The sequence below is a fragment of the Aquarana catesbeiana genome, linkage group LG01 (genome assembly GCF_042186555.1).
Source record: "Aquarana catesbeiana isolate 2022-GZ linkage group LG01, ASM4218655v1, whole genome shotgun sequence".
NCBI lineage: Eukaryota > Metazoa > Chordata > Amphibia > Anura > Ranidae > Aquarana > Aquarana catesbeiana.
This window is the reverse complement of record NC_133324.1, coordinates 507,814,174-507,831,046: the sequence shown is the minus strand read 5'-3', so window position 1 is coordinate 507,831,046 and position 16,873 is coordinate 507,814,174. Positions and strand designations below refer to the sequence as shown.

The 16,873-nt window shown below is 44.2% G+C and overlaps 1 protein-coding gene across 4 annotated transcripts in view; it reads right to left on the bottom strand.

Annotated features, from left to right (window-relative positions):
- HSD11B1L (hydroxysteroid 11-beta dehydrogenase 1 like) overlaps positions 1-16,873 on the bottom strand; it is a 115,874-nt gene that overhangs the window by 98,124 nt on the left and 877 nt on the right. For 2 of the 4 annotated variants that reach the window (XR_012235360.1, XR_012235361.1), the window contains exons 1-2: positions 5,895-6,117; positions 2,982-3,112 (exon numbers count right to left, since the gene is read on the bottom strand). Coding sequence is in view for 2 of the 4 variants with exons in the window: in XM_073593690.1 (XP_073449791.1) it covers positions 2,982-3,112; positions 5,895-5,976 (213 nt within the window). In the remaining 2 variants the exon portion in view is untranslated. Of the gene's footprint in view, positions 1-2,981; positions 3,113-5,894; positions 6,120-16,873 lie in introns of those variants that run through there. The other 2 variants (XM_073593690.1, XM_073593700.1) reach the window with 2 other exon arrangements.

The window sequence follows — 16,873 nt, the reverse complement described above, 5'->3', positions numbered from 1 at the left end:
GATAAACCGAGTAAATCCAAGATGCAGTTTTTAAATTATTATTTCATTTATTAAGGGAAAAAGTTGTTCAAACCTGCCTGAATGTGAAAAAGTAATTGCCCCCTCCCATGCTGAATCATGAATGAACTGTAATTAACCACAATTTTTTGGAAAGCGGAGTTAAATTTCACTTGCCACACTTGGCCTGATTACTGCAAAACCTGTTGAATCAAGAAATCCCATAAATAGCAGCTGTCTGTCAAAGTGAAGCACGCTAAGAGATCACAAAAAGCCACACATCATGCCACAATCTAAAACAAATCAAGAACAGATTAGAAACAAAGTAATGTACATGTATCAGTCTAGGAAGGGTTTCAAAGCCATTTCTAAGGCTTTGGAACTCCAGTGAACCACGGGAAAAGCCATTATCCACAAGTGGAGATAACTTGGAACAGTGGTGAACCTTACCAGGAGTGGCCGGCCTACACTTGCCTCAGGTAAGATCAGTGTTCATGATTCAACAATAAAAAAAGAGACTGGGCAAAAATGGCATCCATGGGAGAATTTTACTTTTTGGAAGGTGTGTGTCCTGTCACATCTGGCATAAAACGAATACAGCATTTCATAACAAGAACATCATACCAACAGTCAGACATGGTGGTGGTAGGGTGATGGTCTGGGGCTGCTCTGCAGCTTCAGGACCTGGACGACTTACCATAATTAATGGAACCATGAATTCTGAGCTCTACCAAAAAATCCTAAAGGAGAATGTCCGGCCATCAGTTTGTGACCTCAAGCTCAAGTGAACTTGGGTTATGCAGCAGGACTATGATCCGAAACACAAGTCCACCTCCAAATGGTTCAAACAAAGCAAAATTTAGGTTTTGGAGTGGCCTAGTCAAAGCCCAGACTTAAATCAAATTGAGATGCTGTATCATGACAAAGGGGGCAAATACTTTTTCACAGCATTGGAAGTACCTCTAATAAGTAAATAATAAATACTGACACTAATACAGTGATCAGATATAATACTGTACACTGTACTGATACTGGCTGGGAAGGGGTTAACATCAAGGGTCAATCAAGAGGTTAACTGTGCACCTAACAAGTGTAATGTGTACTAATTTTACTCACAGATCTGGCTGGTTTTTCTCCCTACTTTTCAGCGAAACAGCCAGATTACTGTTCTGTGTACACAGAGTTCTATGTGTTTGTAAACACAGAACCTGGTGCTGTGATTGGACACAGCTGATCAGCAGGTTTCAACTGAAACCTGCTGACAAACTTGTGCTGTTTCTAATCACAGCACGGGTCAGCAGGGGGCGCGCAAAATCTGCCTGCACCTGCCACATGCTTACAGTTACTACAGTATATTTACTGTGAATGGGTCAGCAAGTGGTTAAAGGTGTTATAAACCTTCCTACCTGCACCTTGTGTTTTTCGCCGGCATAAGATGTGCATTGATTATGTAGTTTTGTGATGTTATTTGCTGCCCTGTATGTACAGCCTATAGTAGAGGGGTGTTGAGTTAAAATTCATGGAGGTCGGATCAGTAAAATGTTCTTCCAGCCGAGGTCTGAACCACAATTTTGTGCAATATATTTGATCCTTCACATCACACCCTCTCCTCCTATATCACAATCCCATTCTTGCATCAGTGTCCTCAGTCACCCTCAAATCACAGTTCTCCACTTCACTGTTTCCTCTTCACAGTAGTGTTCTCAGGCCCCCTTCACATCACACACTGCCTTTTTTCAGGGCAGTGTCCTCAACCCATCTTTCAAATCATCAATCCCCTTCACAGTAGTTTCCCCCCCCCCCCTTCACATCACCTCCTACACAGTAGGCAGACAGCACATCTGCATGAGTAGGAACGCTGTCTCCTATGGCAACAGTCTTGTAACAGTTTCTAACAAAGGTTGCAATGAACTCTTTCACTTCTTACTTACTGATCCACTGCCACTGTATCCCCTGAGCTCCTCCAATCTAGCACTTAATATCTTCCTCATGTGTCACCCCCACTTCACCGCTGGGTCTCTGGCTTGGCACTCACAGATACTCCTCAAGCTTCACACTTGCTAACATGTTAGGTCCCTGGCTTGGCACTCAAGAAGCGTCACCTCTGCTGTCCCGCTGGGTCCCTGACTTGGCAATTGCTGATGCTTTCCCACTTCTTCCCCATCCCCGGTTGGCGAGAAGTCTGCTCTGGTACTAGCCTCAGCTTACTTACAAAGGTCTCCGGTAACAAGGTGGATGGACCCTTAGTGGCGACAGCTTCCCCTCTACCTCCGACCACGACTGGCTCCCCGGCCGGCGGAACTGTTACTTCTGGTTGGACTACAAGACCGCAGTCCCAACCTTGCACCACTTCTGGATAGGCCTTAAGATAGCCTAGCAGCCAGATGTCCCCGGGATAGGCCTTAGTTTTCTGGCCTAGCAGCCTGGGGCAATACAACACACGTCCACCCAGACAGCCTTACAGGTGGCACAGAACAGCGATCATCTGACTCCATCCAAATAAATAGGTTCTCCCAGTAGGCCAAGGGACTCAACAAAAAAAACCCTGCCTATTGGCTGAGACACCCCATTCATTCTTAATCTGTCCTTGCAATGCCCTTGTCTTATCTAATGTCACCCGGCCATCTAGTGACAGACGAGAGAAGGGCAGCAATTCCAGAATTAGGGTGAAATCAATTGACCTCCTAACAATCGGCTAAGGCAACTATTACTTGGCAAATAAATTTAATAGCAACCCTGTCTAAACATCAGGGTGCTACATCTAAAACTATCCACTTTATTATACATTAATTTATTAGCCATGATGAATATCTCTCTAAAGCTGGTAACATCATAAACCTTTATGTTTGAGACCTTATCTAAGCATTAATGAAAATGTGCCAGTTTAGAGATCATCCCAATCCTGACCCAACTCTCTAGTTCGAACTTTTGGAATTAATAAATTGCACACCCCCCAGGCAGTTGATTATTTTTTCATTACTCACCTTGAGCAGAGCATCTTCCCTTCTTGCCGTTAGTAAGAGGTGAGCACCTGCCCTGGCGTAGTGGTATGCTATTTCTTCGCCAATGCCAGTGCTTGCACCAGTAACTAGGACCCTAGCATTGACAAGACTTTCTGAAAAATATGAGCAGAACATTTCAGCAAATCACATAGTTTTCAATGAATCTTTTTTTTTATCCAAAAAATACATTTTTAAGTACATATACAGTGAGTATCCTATCACATATTAATTAGAGATCAAAAAGTATTTTCCCAAAACAAGTCATGCAATGTGGCTTTTTTTATGATCCGCTATTACCACAATGCAGTAGTTGTATTTAAAATTACATAACCCTGGTCTTGCTATTCATTTTATTTCTGAATTCACCCATGCAACACCTGTTTATTACAAGAATAAGGAAAAATAAATAAATAATAACACTACACAACAATATAACTGGTACGGAGTGTTTCCTCTGAGCTAAAATGTGCAAATAGGCACAAAAAACTAAAAAACTTTAAGGGCTCATTCACATGTGCAGTGCCCTCTGAAGAATTTGCATTGGATCGCTCTTCAGAGACCTTGTGAAAGGTGATATTATATTGCTTCCTCACTGTCTGCTTTAACTCTGTAAATGCTTTAACCAGGTCGCAATTGCGTGCACTGCATATGGTTGCAGCTCGATCGACTTGCATTGGCCACGTAGGGTGGCGGTAATGCCTAAATGCAACATGCTTTTTTTGCAGCGACCGTGCCATGTGTACAGCCTTGAGTGGTTCCAGGTGGGCAGTTGAGAGGGTGGTAAAACCATGGCTCAACTGTCTGGTTTTACTGCCCCCTAGCCGAACGTTGAGTGCATGAAATCTCATGAAGTTCAAAACACAAAAACATGCAAAGTCACAAGTGAAACACAGACACTGATTCACATGTACAGGTTTAAGGCTACGTTCACACCTAAGCATCACATTTCCAAGCATTTTTTCAATCGTTTTTTTTTTTTATGAGCAGAATTGCACGTCTTTCTTAAGACCCCTTCCACACTTAGACAGTTTTCAGGCGTTTTAGCGCTATAAATAGCCTCTAAAGCCCCATATACACTATTAGATTTTCTGCAGATTTTTGTCTTCAGATTTACCAAAACCTTGTAGTGCAAGGGCCTGTCTGATTGCATACAAATAGAAGATCTAAAGTGACACTAAAGCTTTGTTTTTTTTTTAATAACAAACATATCATACCTCCACTGTGCAGCTTGTTTTGTAGAGTGTCCCCGAACTTCGTCTTCTGGGGTGCCTCTGCGGCTCCTCCCCGCATTAGATGACCCCCTGGGAGAAGCGCTCTCCCGGGGGGTTACCTTGCAGGTGCGCTCCCGAGTCATTCATTCGGTGTCCATAGAAGCCGAATGTATGACTTGGCCCCGCCCCCCGGGTCATTGCATTTGATTGACAGCAGCGAAAGCCAATGGCTGCGCTGCTATCAATCCATCCAATCAGGACCCAAGACACTGGCTTTTGCTGGTGTGCTCGTCCCAGGACGAGATAGAGGGGGTACAGGTAAGTAAAGCGGGGGCTTGGGGGGGCTGCAGCATTATAGGAGGTTTTTCACCTCAATGCATTCTATTCCTCGAAGGTTTACAACCCTCATATTATATGGTTTTGGTAAATCTGAAGACAAAAATCTGCAGAAAATCGAATAGTGTGTATGGGGTCTAAGGCTTCATGTACACAGGATGTTTTTACAACCTCTCCTGAACGATTTAACTTGACAGATAGTAACCCACATTTAAAACGTCCATTTTGCTGCGTTTACATGCAGCGTCTAGCGGCGTTTTGCCGCCTTTGCATTTAGAGGCGTTTACATTGAGCTCTGCGGGGACAAAAATGCTCAATTCTGCCTGAAAAGTAACTCATATACTTTTTTGAGCGACAGGCATTTTGCTACAAGCGACAGGATGCTCAGATGTAAACAAGGGCTATTGAAAATAAAAGGTTTTTGCTTGTTAAGCTTCAACCTAGGTTCACACTGCTGCGGGATTGAAATTGTGCGAGTTCAGCTGAACTCGCATGATTTCATACCCGCATTTCAGTCCGACTTCGGGGGCGATTTTAGAGACATCTGTGCGGGTTCCTGCAAGGATGTCTATTAAAATCGTGCCCGAAGTCACCAAAAGTAGTACAGAAACGTCTTTTGTGAATCAGTGTGGCGCCGCAAAGTCGGTGTCGCACCGATTTAGACAGTGCTATTGCCGGCAATAGCCGCCGATTTGTAATGTGATTTGACATGTCAAATCGCATCAATGTGAACCTGGACTCAAACTACAAAACGCTCAAGTGTTGTAGTCTAATATATATTGTTGAACTTCTAAACCAATAAACAAGAATAGCAGCATATTTGAGAAATCAGTAAATTAGAGTAAGGCCCCTTTCACACGGGCGGATAGAACTGTGCTTTTAGCTGCGGACAGAACATGCTTTTAACAGCGGCAGAACAGCCGCCCGTGTGAAAGGGGCCTAACATTGTACTAGCTGTAGTATTATATTATCATCATATTATATGGGAGTGAATCTTTAGGGCAGTGTTGCCCAGTGTGGACACAATGCCCCAAGGCAAATTGCCTCTAGATCTTATAATGGACTACAAGGCACTGCAACGCACTGCAGTGCATAAAGACAAATGAAATCTCATTTTGTGACATTTCAATAAAGTTGAATATAGTGTGATGTCATTACAGCACAACATTGCCATATAAACACAGCAATACCTCCCACTAGCCTGAAATCACATATACTTATAAAACCACACATAACTATGAGTCACACATTATACAAAGCAAACTATACCCTGCAATATTTCAGCTTCCTGCCCCTGATAAACCAAATCAAGTATATAGCCATTTATGTATCCCATACATTTTCTTACCAGGGTCAAAAGTATCTCTGTACAGATATCCAACTAAAGCCACGAGGGCAACAAAGCACCATCCTTTCATCAAGTAGCCCATAGTGGAAAGTAGAAGATTCACAGTAAGCTCAGTTGTAATCTGTAACACATATATTGTGTGTGTGAAAGCTTTTTCGTCTGATTGGAATGCAGCCTAACACGATCTAGAGGTGTCACATGGTCAAAGTTCTTGCTTCATAAAATGTATTTCATTGTAAAAGTACTCCCATGTCCTCATTCCTCCTGTTGCATAAGGCAGTATAATAGCAAGCACACAGAGGCTGAGGCACTCTGCCTTTTACATCCATTGCTTTGATTATATTGGTTTAAAAAGAGACAGAGATACTGGAATAATAGAAATAGAAAGCCTCTATTATCATTGTACTAAAAAATTTAACATGACTCCTAAAACCTAAAAACAATGCATTACACACATAAACGTATAACCCAACAACTTTACAGCACACAAACATAAATTAAATCAATAACTAATTCCCTGAACACACAACCAGTTTTGCCGTCGGAATAAACTCTGAAGGTTTCTCCGACGGAACTCCGACGGAATTCCGCTCAAGCTGTCTTGTATATACACGGTCACACCAAAGTCCGACCATCCAGAACGTGGTGAAGTACAACACGTACAACGGGAATAGAAAAAGGAAGTTCAATAGCCAGTAGCCAATAGCGTCTGTTTCGTACTTGCTTCAGAGCATGCGTCATTTTTGGTCCGTCGGAACAGCATACAGACGAGCGGTTTTCCCTAGGGTTGTCCCGATGCCACTTTTTTAAGATCGAGTACAAGTACCGATACTTTTTTTCAAGTACTCGCCGATACCAATTACTGATACTTTTTTTTTAATGTCATGTAGCACTAATGGGCACTGATAGGTGGCACACACTAATGGGCACTGATAGGTGGCACACACTAATAGGCACTGATAGGTGGCACACACTAATGGGCACTGATAGGTGGCACACACTAATGGGCACTGATAGGTAGCACATACTAATGGGCACTGATGGCTGGCACTGCTAGATGGCGCTGACTGATGAGCACTAATAGGTGGCACTGATTATGCAGTACTGATGAGCACTGATAGGTGACATGCACTGATAGGTGGCACGCACTGATGGGCACTGATAGGTGGCACTCACTGATAGGTGGCATGCACTGATGGGCACTGATAGGTGGCATGCACTGATGGCTGGCACTGACTGATGGCTGGCAGTGGCACTGGCTGGATGGGCACTGATGGATGGCACTAACAGATGTCACTGATGAGCACTGGTTGATGGCTGACACTTATGGGTACGAGAGGATTATTTTTTTTTAAGCTGCCTCTGTGACGCCCATCTAGGTACACCTTGCACTCAGCCTCAATAAAGCAGCAGCGGACATCTTGTTACACCCAGCCCGTACTATATGGGCTGGGTGTAACTAGATGTCCGCTGCTGGCATACTGTGGCTGAGTGCAGGGTGTACCAAGATGGCGTTACACTGATGGTGTAACTGCAACACGGAGCATCACTTCCATTACTGAATTTGACTGCTCCGGTCGCCGATCCCGATGGATGATGCAGCTGTGCCCTGCACTCTGTACTACCTGCTTGAAGAGTTGCTCTCCGCTCTGCTCTCAGCTTCGTCCTCCGCTCCGCCCGCCGACTTCCTGTCTCTCCCATCCCAGCCAGGTATCAGCTAAGGCATCGGGAGCATTTGTGCGAGTACAAGTACTCGCGCAAATGCTCGGTATCGGTCTCAATATCGATACTGGTATCGGTATCTGGACAACCCTAGTTTTCCGGATAGAAATTGGTTCCGTTGGAAATATTTAGAACATGTTCTATTTCTAGGTTCGTCAGAATTTTCGGAAAAAAAAAACTCCAATGAGGCATACACACGATCGGAATAGACGATGAAAAGCTTCCGTCTGACTTTTTCTGTCGGACATTCCGCTTGTGTGTACACGGCATAATATAATTGTAGCACTACACCCACCACCCCCCCGCAAGAGCTGCCTGGTATGATGGGTCCTCTGTTCTCTGCCTTGACTCTTGAAACCATTTTTGCCCCACCAACACACCAGGTAATAAGTTACTCACACCTTTGTAGCTAAGCCTAGGTTCACACTACTGCGATGCAATGTACTGCGAATTTGATACTTTTTTTGTCCTGTGTGAGGTGCGATTTTGCCTTGGGTTTTGAGGTGGACAGGTGTGAATTTTCCGCGTTTTTACCACGAATTTCAGGAGGCAGACAGTGAACAATTTGCAGAGATGTGAACTGTGTGCTGCAAGTTTACTGCAAGTTCAATTGAGCCTGGGTTCAAACTGATGCAAATTTACAACAGGCTTGATGCGTTTAGAATACACAGATTCGCAGGTCATGTAAAAAGCATAGTATTCCATGGCCTGGCCATCTATGCGTTGCGAATTTGGTGCGAGAAAAAAAAAAAGGGTCCTGTGCATGTTGACTGCGGGTGCGATACGAATTCCTATGGTGCAGTACGAATTTAATCTTAAGCCTTGGTTCACACTGATGCGATGCGGGAACCAGCATGATAACAGCACCGGTTCCCACATCGCATCTCTCCCGCAGGCAGTTCACACTGCCTTCTGCGAACCGTTGCGGGTGTCAATACATTGTTAATGACACCCCCAGATCGGTTCACAGATCGCAGTGCGAACTTTGAATTTGCACAGGAATCGGATCGCATAGGTGAGAACACCCATGCGATCCGATTCTAAGTGTGGGGAAAAACAAGTCCCTGCACTTTTTTCTAAGCAACTCTAATGCGAATTCAGCCATACAACTTTATGGCTGAACTCGCATCTCACACCACCGTGGCCGCCGCGTCCTTAACATCCGATGAGTCATCAGTTGTCAGCTGGCTTCCCGCAGAATGTAAAAAAGAAAGAATTGCTGGCTAAAAAAAAAAAAAAAAATTGAGAGAAAAAAACAGCATGGGGTCCCCCCCAGGTCCATACCAGGCCCTTGGGTCTAGTATGGATTTGGAGGGGACCCCCACACACCAAATTTTTTTTTTAATCCATAAAATCCATACCAGACCCTTATCCGAGCATGCAGCCCGGCAGGTCAGGAAAGGGAGGGGACGAGCGAGCGCCCCCCCCCGAACCATACCAGGCCGCATGCCCTCAACATGGGGGGGATGGGTGCACCTTGCCCCCATGTTGATGGGGACAAGGGCCTCTTCCCGACAACCTTTGCCCGGTGGTTGTCGGGGTCTGCGGGCGGGGGTTTATCGGAATCCGGAAGCCCCCTTTAACAAGGGGGCCCCCAGATCCCTCCCCCCCATGTGAATGAGTATGGGGTACATTGTACCCCTACCCATTCACTAAAAAAAAAGTAGTGTAGTGTTAAAAAACACAGTACACAGTTTTTGACAAGTCTTTTATTAAAAATCTTCTTCTTCTTCTCCGCTTCTTCCTCCAGTCTTCCTCCATCTTCTCCTGCATCTTCATCCTCCGGTCTTCTCCTTCTCCCCCTGTTTCTTCTTCCGTTCTTCTTCTGTCTTCTTTGTCCGGTGTTCTTCTTCCTCTACCGCAGCTCCAGCCAACGACTCCCCTCCGATGCTGCGTCCCGCTGATCTGTTGGCGCCGATGTCCTGCATTTCTTAAATAACGATGGGGGCGTGCCAATCGGATTACGTCATCTGGCGGCCATGCCTCCTTGTGATGTCACGGACCCATCACGCTCTGGGCGGAGATGTCACAAGGGGGCGTGGCTGCCGGATAATATAATTACATAATCTGGCTTCCCGGTCCCCTCCTTAGCAACCAGCTATATACAGTGTAAAAAAAAAAAGAAATAACAAAAAACGCAAATCGCACCAAAATAGAGGTAAAAACGCGGTACTTGCATTTTGGATGTGGGTCCATTGAATTCTATTACATAAAAAAAGTCCCCGACCCTTTCCAAAAACGCAGAGGCACAAAAATGCATTGATGTAAACATGTTCCATAGGAACCCATGTTAAAAAATTTCCTTGCATTTCTGCAAAATGCAAAGTGCATCAAAAAACGCATTAGTGTGAATAAAGCCGAAATTGGTAACAATCATCCATAAGCTGGTACTAAGCTTTGTAAAAACAATAGTCGGCAACCTTAGGTTAGTAAACATATGATAATAAACAATTAGCATTTAAACAGGAGCCTTTCACCATTGGTCAGAGTGAGAGGGGTTTCCTTGACCATAGACCACTGATATTGGAAAGGCCCACCAAAGTGTGTCGGGGGTGAGCCAGAGTCACCCTTTCTGGAAACGGAGAAGATTGACGACTTTCTTGGAACTCTCACACCAATGTGTCATAGAACAGCTGCTTGGATGGGCAGATCACTCTTGTTGCTCTTTTCTCCCTCTTGGCTGGTGGAATGGATGACTGACTGATTATGCTCTGCTAACAAACTACTTCTGGGATTCTGGGAGCAACAACGGCCAACAGTTGTGTGACAAAGCTTGTGTTCATCTCTACGATCAAAGGACTTCTCTTGGACCCTGGTGGCTAAGATCACACAACAGCCAGTGTGTCAAAGGTTACTGATCATTGAACAGTTGGTGAATTCAATGACAACTGCAGGTAACCGTCACAGGCTGGGCTGCTTTTAGAAAATCACAGGGCCCCAAACAGCCTACCTGACAGGACCCCCTTCCCCCAGCCAAAAGTGACTGAGGACATAGAATTATCAGTCCCTCTCTCTGTAAAGTCAGCTGCACAGATGAATAAATAGAAAGCGCTCTGAGGCTTCCTACTCATTCACAAACTGAAGCATAGTAGCAAATGGACACAGGAGTGATTGTTACTGATGGCTCACTGTAGTCATTCAGGAATGGAAGGGGCCAGTAAATTAATTACATATTTACCGGCCCCTTCCCCCACTCTCCATCCTGAAACATCCCCCTGTGTGCCAGCAGCTGCCTGGCAGGAGAGGAGAGAAGCCGGAAGCGCTGCAGGGGAAAGGGGCACATGGGGGCCCAGACAGCAGATGGAAGGGGTGCATGTGCTAACGCCAATCCCCCTGCAGTGCAGCTGAAGGGAGAAAAAAGAAGAGAAGCTGGCAGCGCTGCAACGGGTGGGAGAAGATGTCTTGGGTGCAAAGAATCCTTCAAAATGCATTTTGTTCTGCACAGGAACTAGTAGTAGAGAGCTGACAGCTAATCATTTTTTGTGTGGTAATAATGATTTTCTGCAATGCAATCATGTCAACTGTTAAGCAACTGGCATACCACACCAAAATGCAGAATGCTCTCAATAGAAGAGTGGTGGAAGCTCACCAGCAATTTTTCACCCATACCATAAAGTCAAGTAAGCTCATAGACATTAATGCAAAGTGCCTGAAATCCTGGGTAGTCCGAAATGGCAGCCATGTAAAGGAATAACTGACTTGCTGAACCATAGGTTCCAACAGACTTTGGGGAGCCAGGAGGGGTTATTTTTCATTGAATCACCCAGGAAAGACCTCTTAAAGCTCTCTTGGCGTGGGCCAAGGAGCACCTGTTTGTAGGCAGGAGCCCAAGACCACCAGACTCAAGCTCAAGGCCGAGAGGGCAGACACTGGAGATTTAGCAGCCCTGTCAGCAATACTATTGTTGGCAGTTGCCGCCGAGAACCTGGAGTGTTCATCTTACTCTCTCTACTTCAGATCACTGAAAAACCCAGTTACCAGGACAAGGCTTCAGTGGCCCCCTCAACAAGAGCCTGTCACCATTAGGGCACCAATATATCGTCCGCAAATACAATTATCGGCGTTTTGTCGATGGAAAAAAAAGGTGCTGATGATGGCATGCTGCATCCCATAGACTTCAATGCAAAATCACGTCCCATAGACTTTAAAGTGGTGTTCCGGACAAATTATACTTTTTAAATAAAAATACCGATATAATACACAAGCTTAATGTATTCTAGTATAGTTAGTCTGTAAACTAAGGTCTGTTTTGTTAGTTTATAGCAGAAGTTTGTTATTTTATAAACTTACAGCAGGCCGTGGCCATCTTAAGTGTGGGCATCTGAAGCCAGACTGTATTTGTTCCTGGATCTCATCCTTGCACATGCTCAGTGCAGCACAAGCAGTGTAATAGGTTTCAGGTCAGGTTTCCATAGCAACGGCAGTGTCAGAGGAAGTTGCCACCCCTTCCCAGAAGGCATTGCAAACAGGAAATGATGCGATGGGCCACGGCCAGGAAGGAAGAAGTGAGAAATGAATACAGCAGATATACAGTAGGTGCTGAAAAAAAATAAAATAAAAATATCCAATTCGTTTACAGTGCACAGTTTAGTGAGGGATGCTGAAGAATTGTAAAAGTGGGTGAAGCTCCACTTTAATGCAAAGTCATGTCCCATAGACATCAATGCAAAGTCTTGTCCCATAGACCTCAATGGAAAGTTGCCTCCCATAGACATTAACCATTTAAGGACCAGCCTCGTTTTGGATTTTAGGTGTTTACATGTTTAAAACAGGCTTTTCTGCTAGAAAATTACTTAGAACCCCCAAACAATATATATGGTTTTTTGTCTAACACCCTAGAGAATACAATGGCGGTCATTGCAATACTTTTTTTTGCACCGTATTTGCGCAGCAGTCTTATAAGCGCACTTTTTTTGGAAAAAATTCACTTTTTTGAATAAAAAAATAAAACAACAGTAAAGTTATCCCAATTTTTTTATATAATGTGAAATATAATGTTACGCCAAGTAAATTGATACCCAACATGTCATGCTTGAAAATTGCACCCGCTCGTGGAATGGCGTCAAACTTTTACCCTCAAAAATCTCCATAGGCGACGTTTAAAAAATTCTACAGGTTGCATATTTTGCGCTACAGAGGAGGTCTAGGACTAGAATTATTGCTCTCGCTCTACCGGTCGCTGTGATACCTCACATGTGTGGTTTGACCACCGTTTTCATATGCGGGCGCTACTCGCGTATGCGTTCGCTTCTGCGCGCGAGCTCGTCGGGACAGGGGGTTTTAAAATTTTTTTTTTTAATTTTTATTATTTATTTTACAATATTTTATTTATTTTTACACTGTTTAAAAAAAAAAAAAAAATGTTGTCACTTTTATTCCTATTACAAGGAATGTAAACATTCCTTGTAATAGAAAAAAGCATGACAGGACCTCTTAAATATGAGATCTGGGGTCAAAAAGACCTCAGATCTCATATTTACACTAAAATGGAATAAAAAAAAAAAATAAAAAAAAAAGTCATTTAGAAAAATGACATTTGAAAAAATATGCCTTTAAGAGGCGTGGACGGAAGTGATGTTTTGACGTCGCTTCCGCCCAGCAGTGTCATGGAGACGAGTGAGCGCCATCTTGGCCTCACTCGTCTCCAGACACACCACAGAGGAGGACGCGATCGCCTCCGCCGTTACCGACGGCTCCGGTAAGCGGCGGAGGGCACCGGATCGCGGCGGGAGGGGGGGGGCCCTCTCCCGCCACCGATAAAAGTGATCTCGCGGCAAATCCGCCGCAGGGACCACTTTTATCTGAAAGCCGGCCGCCGCACGAAAACGGGGATACCGGGGTTATGGCAGCTAGCTGCTGCCATAACAACGATATCCCCGTTCAAACTTAGGACGTACATCGTCGTGCGGCGGTCAGGAAGTGGTTAATGCAAAGTCACCTCCCATAGATTTCAATGCAAATCACAATCCATAGACTTCAATGCAAAATCGCCTCCCATAGACTTCAATGCAAAATTGCGTCCTAGTGACTTCAATGCAAATTCGCATCCTAGTGACTTCAATGATAATTCACATCCTAGTGACTTCAATGATAATTCACATCCTAGTGACTTCAATGCAAAATCACGTCCCATTGACTTCAATGCAAATACGCCCCCTAGTGACTTCAATGCAAAAAACACCACATTTTTAAAGAAAAAATTGTCCATTTCGGCTTTCGGCCAAGTGCATCCTGAATTTTTTCAGTTTTGGCACAGGAATTTCAATTCAGTGCACGACTAGTCACCACCTCCTGGGAGTCAGTGAGAGGGCCACTGGCCTACATTTATGATGCTTGCAGAAACTGAGCCGCTAAGAGAAGGACATTAAGTGCACCAAAGTCATATCACACTTTTGCCAACCCCCCCCCCCCCACACACACACACACACACACACACACATCTACCAACTCCATATGACCCCCTTAAAGGGGTTGTAAACCTTTGTGTTTTTTCACCTTAATGCATCCTATGGGGGGCGGGGCCGAGTCCGGCATTTGTTTCTATGGACGCAAATGGTGGACTCGGGAATGCGCCCGCAAGGTAACCCCCTAGGAGAACGCTTCTCCTAGGGGGTTATCCGATGTGGAGAGGAGTCGCGAGAGGACCCCAGAAGACAAGGTTCGGAGCCACTCTGTGCAAAACGAGTTGCACAGTAGAGGTAAGTATGACATGTTTGTTATTTAAAAAAAAAAGACAAACATACCCTAAACTGTGAACATACTGCACTGCCAGCACATCTGGATTGCATCCATGGCACCCCTTGCTAAAATTGCTCAGCACCTCTCACTACTTAACTGAACGCAGGATAAAAATACTATCATCAAGTTCACCAACACTTCTTCCTTTTGCCTTGTCGTGTAGTGAGACTGTGCTGGAATAGCTGCCCAACGCAATCTTACGTCACCTGATGTGATAGGCCCTACAATTCCAGTTAAATGTGACTACTAGCTTGATAAGCATAAATCTTATCAGAAACGTACTGACTAGAAATTTTTGTTTTTCAAAGATCCAGATGTATTTGAATCTCTCAATCACTAGTAACAAATTTCAATGAATCCAAAATAAATAACAAAAACAATGAATTCGTATTCATTCAGATGGCATTATGCAATAGTTTGGGCCTTTGGTAATGTTTGAAGCATCCAAAATAATGTAACAACATAATGAATGACCCAAATTGATTGGGATCCATTTTGTTTTTATTTTGTATAAAATATAAAAATGCACTACATAAGAAATGGAAACGTATTGCAGTAATAAGTTACAGTAAGGTATTAAAGTGAAATTAGATGATTCCTACTTCTTGTGTTAGGGTTGGATGGAGGTGGCTCCATCAGCATCACAGAATCATAACATAACAAACAAATCCAAAATTATTTTGTTCCATTCATTCTTTTGGATGCATGTAACTCCAATTCATATCGTCCCATCAGCTCATTCCATTTTTTTCTTGTGGGTTGGAATAGCAGGAATGACTCAAAGGGCATAAGTAAGTTGTGATAGTACCATCGGTCTATGAAACCAGAATTGCTGCCCACATCCCTAAAAACTGAATACAAAAACAAGCAGGTTTAGATAATGTCCAAATTGGGCCCAAAGTGTCAATATTTTGTGTGGCCACCATTATTTTCCAGCACTGCCTTAACCCTCTTGGGCATGGAGTTCACCAGAGCTTCGCAGGTTGCCACCAGAGCTGGTGGATGTTGGAGACCTTGCGCTCCTTCACCTTCCGTTTGAGGATAACCCACAGATGCTCAATAGGGTTTAAGTCTGGAGACATGCTTGGCCAGTCCATCACCTTTACCCTCAGCTTCTTTAGCAAGGCAGTGGTCGTATTGGAGGTGTGTTTGGGGTCGTTACCATGTTGGAATACTGTCCTGAGACCCAGTCTCCGAAAGGAGGGAATCATGTTCTGGTTCTGTATGTCTCAGTACATGTTGGCATTGATGGTTTCCTCAATGAACTGTAGCTCCCCAGTGCTGGCAGCACTCATGCAGCCCCAGACCATGACACTCCCACCACCATGCTTGACTGTAGGCAAGACACACTTGTTTTTTTACTCCTCACCTGGTTACCGCCACACGCGCTTGACACCATCTGAACCAAATAAGTTTATCCTGGTCTCATCAGACCACAGGACATGGTTCCAGTAATCCATGTCCTTAGTCTGCTTGTCTTCAGCAAACTTTGCGGACTTTCTTGTGCATCATCTTTAGAAGAGGCTTCCTTCTGGGACGACAGTCATGCAGACCAATTTGATGCAGCGTATGGTCTGAGCACTGACAGGCTGATCCCCCACCCCTTCAACCTCTGCAGAATGCTGGCAGCACTCATGTGTCTATTTCCCAAAGACAACCTCTGGTTATGACGCTGAGCATGTGCACTCAACTTCTTTGGTCGACCATGGTGAGACCTGTTCTGAGTGGAACCTGTCCTGTATGGTCATGGTGACCGTGCTGCAGCTCAGTTTCAGGGTCTTGGCAATCTTCTTATAGCCTAGGCCTTCTTTATGTAGAGCAACAATTCTTTTTTTCAGATCTTGCCATGAGGTGCCATGTTGAACTTCCAGTGACCAGTATGAGAGAGTGAGAGGAATAACACCAAATTTAACACACCTGCTCCCCATTCACACCTGAGTCACATGACACCGGGGAAGGAACATGGCTAATTGAGCCCAATTTGGACATTTTCACTTAGGGGTGTACTCACTTTTGTTGCCAGCGGTTTAGACATTAATGGCTGTGTGTTGAGTTATTTTGAGGGGACAGCAAATTTACACTGTTATACAAGCTGTACACTCACTACTTTACATTGTAGCAAAGTGTCATTTCTTCAGTGTTGTCACATGAAAAGATATAATAAAATATTTACAAAAAAAAAAAAAACTCATTTTTGTGAGATACTGTATGTACATTCTTCCTGTTATTTCTTTGGTTATATGTAATGCCATCACTTTATCATATATAAAGTTACACTAATCAACTGCTGGTATGTCTGCATATCTTTACTTTTAGAAATCTATGCTGGGTGTATTAGTACTACTGCTGTCATTTATTTTGGGTGAATTACTAGTTATTGTCCTAGAAAGGGATCATCTCTACATACGCTGGAGTCCTGTTCTAGGTAGAGGCACTGTCAATTATATATTCATAGTCCACTCTTGCTCTAGACCCCTTTCACACCGGGGCCCCAGCTCATTTTAGCGGTGCTTTTTGGC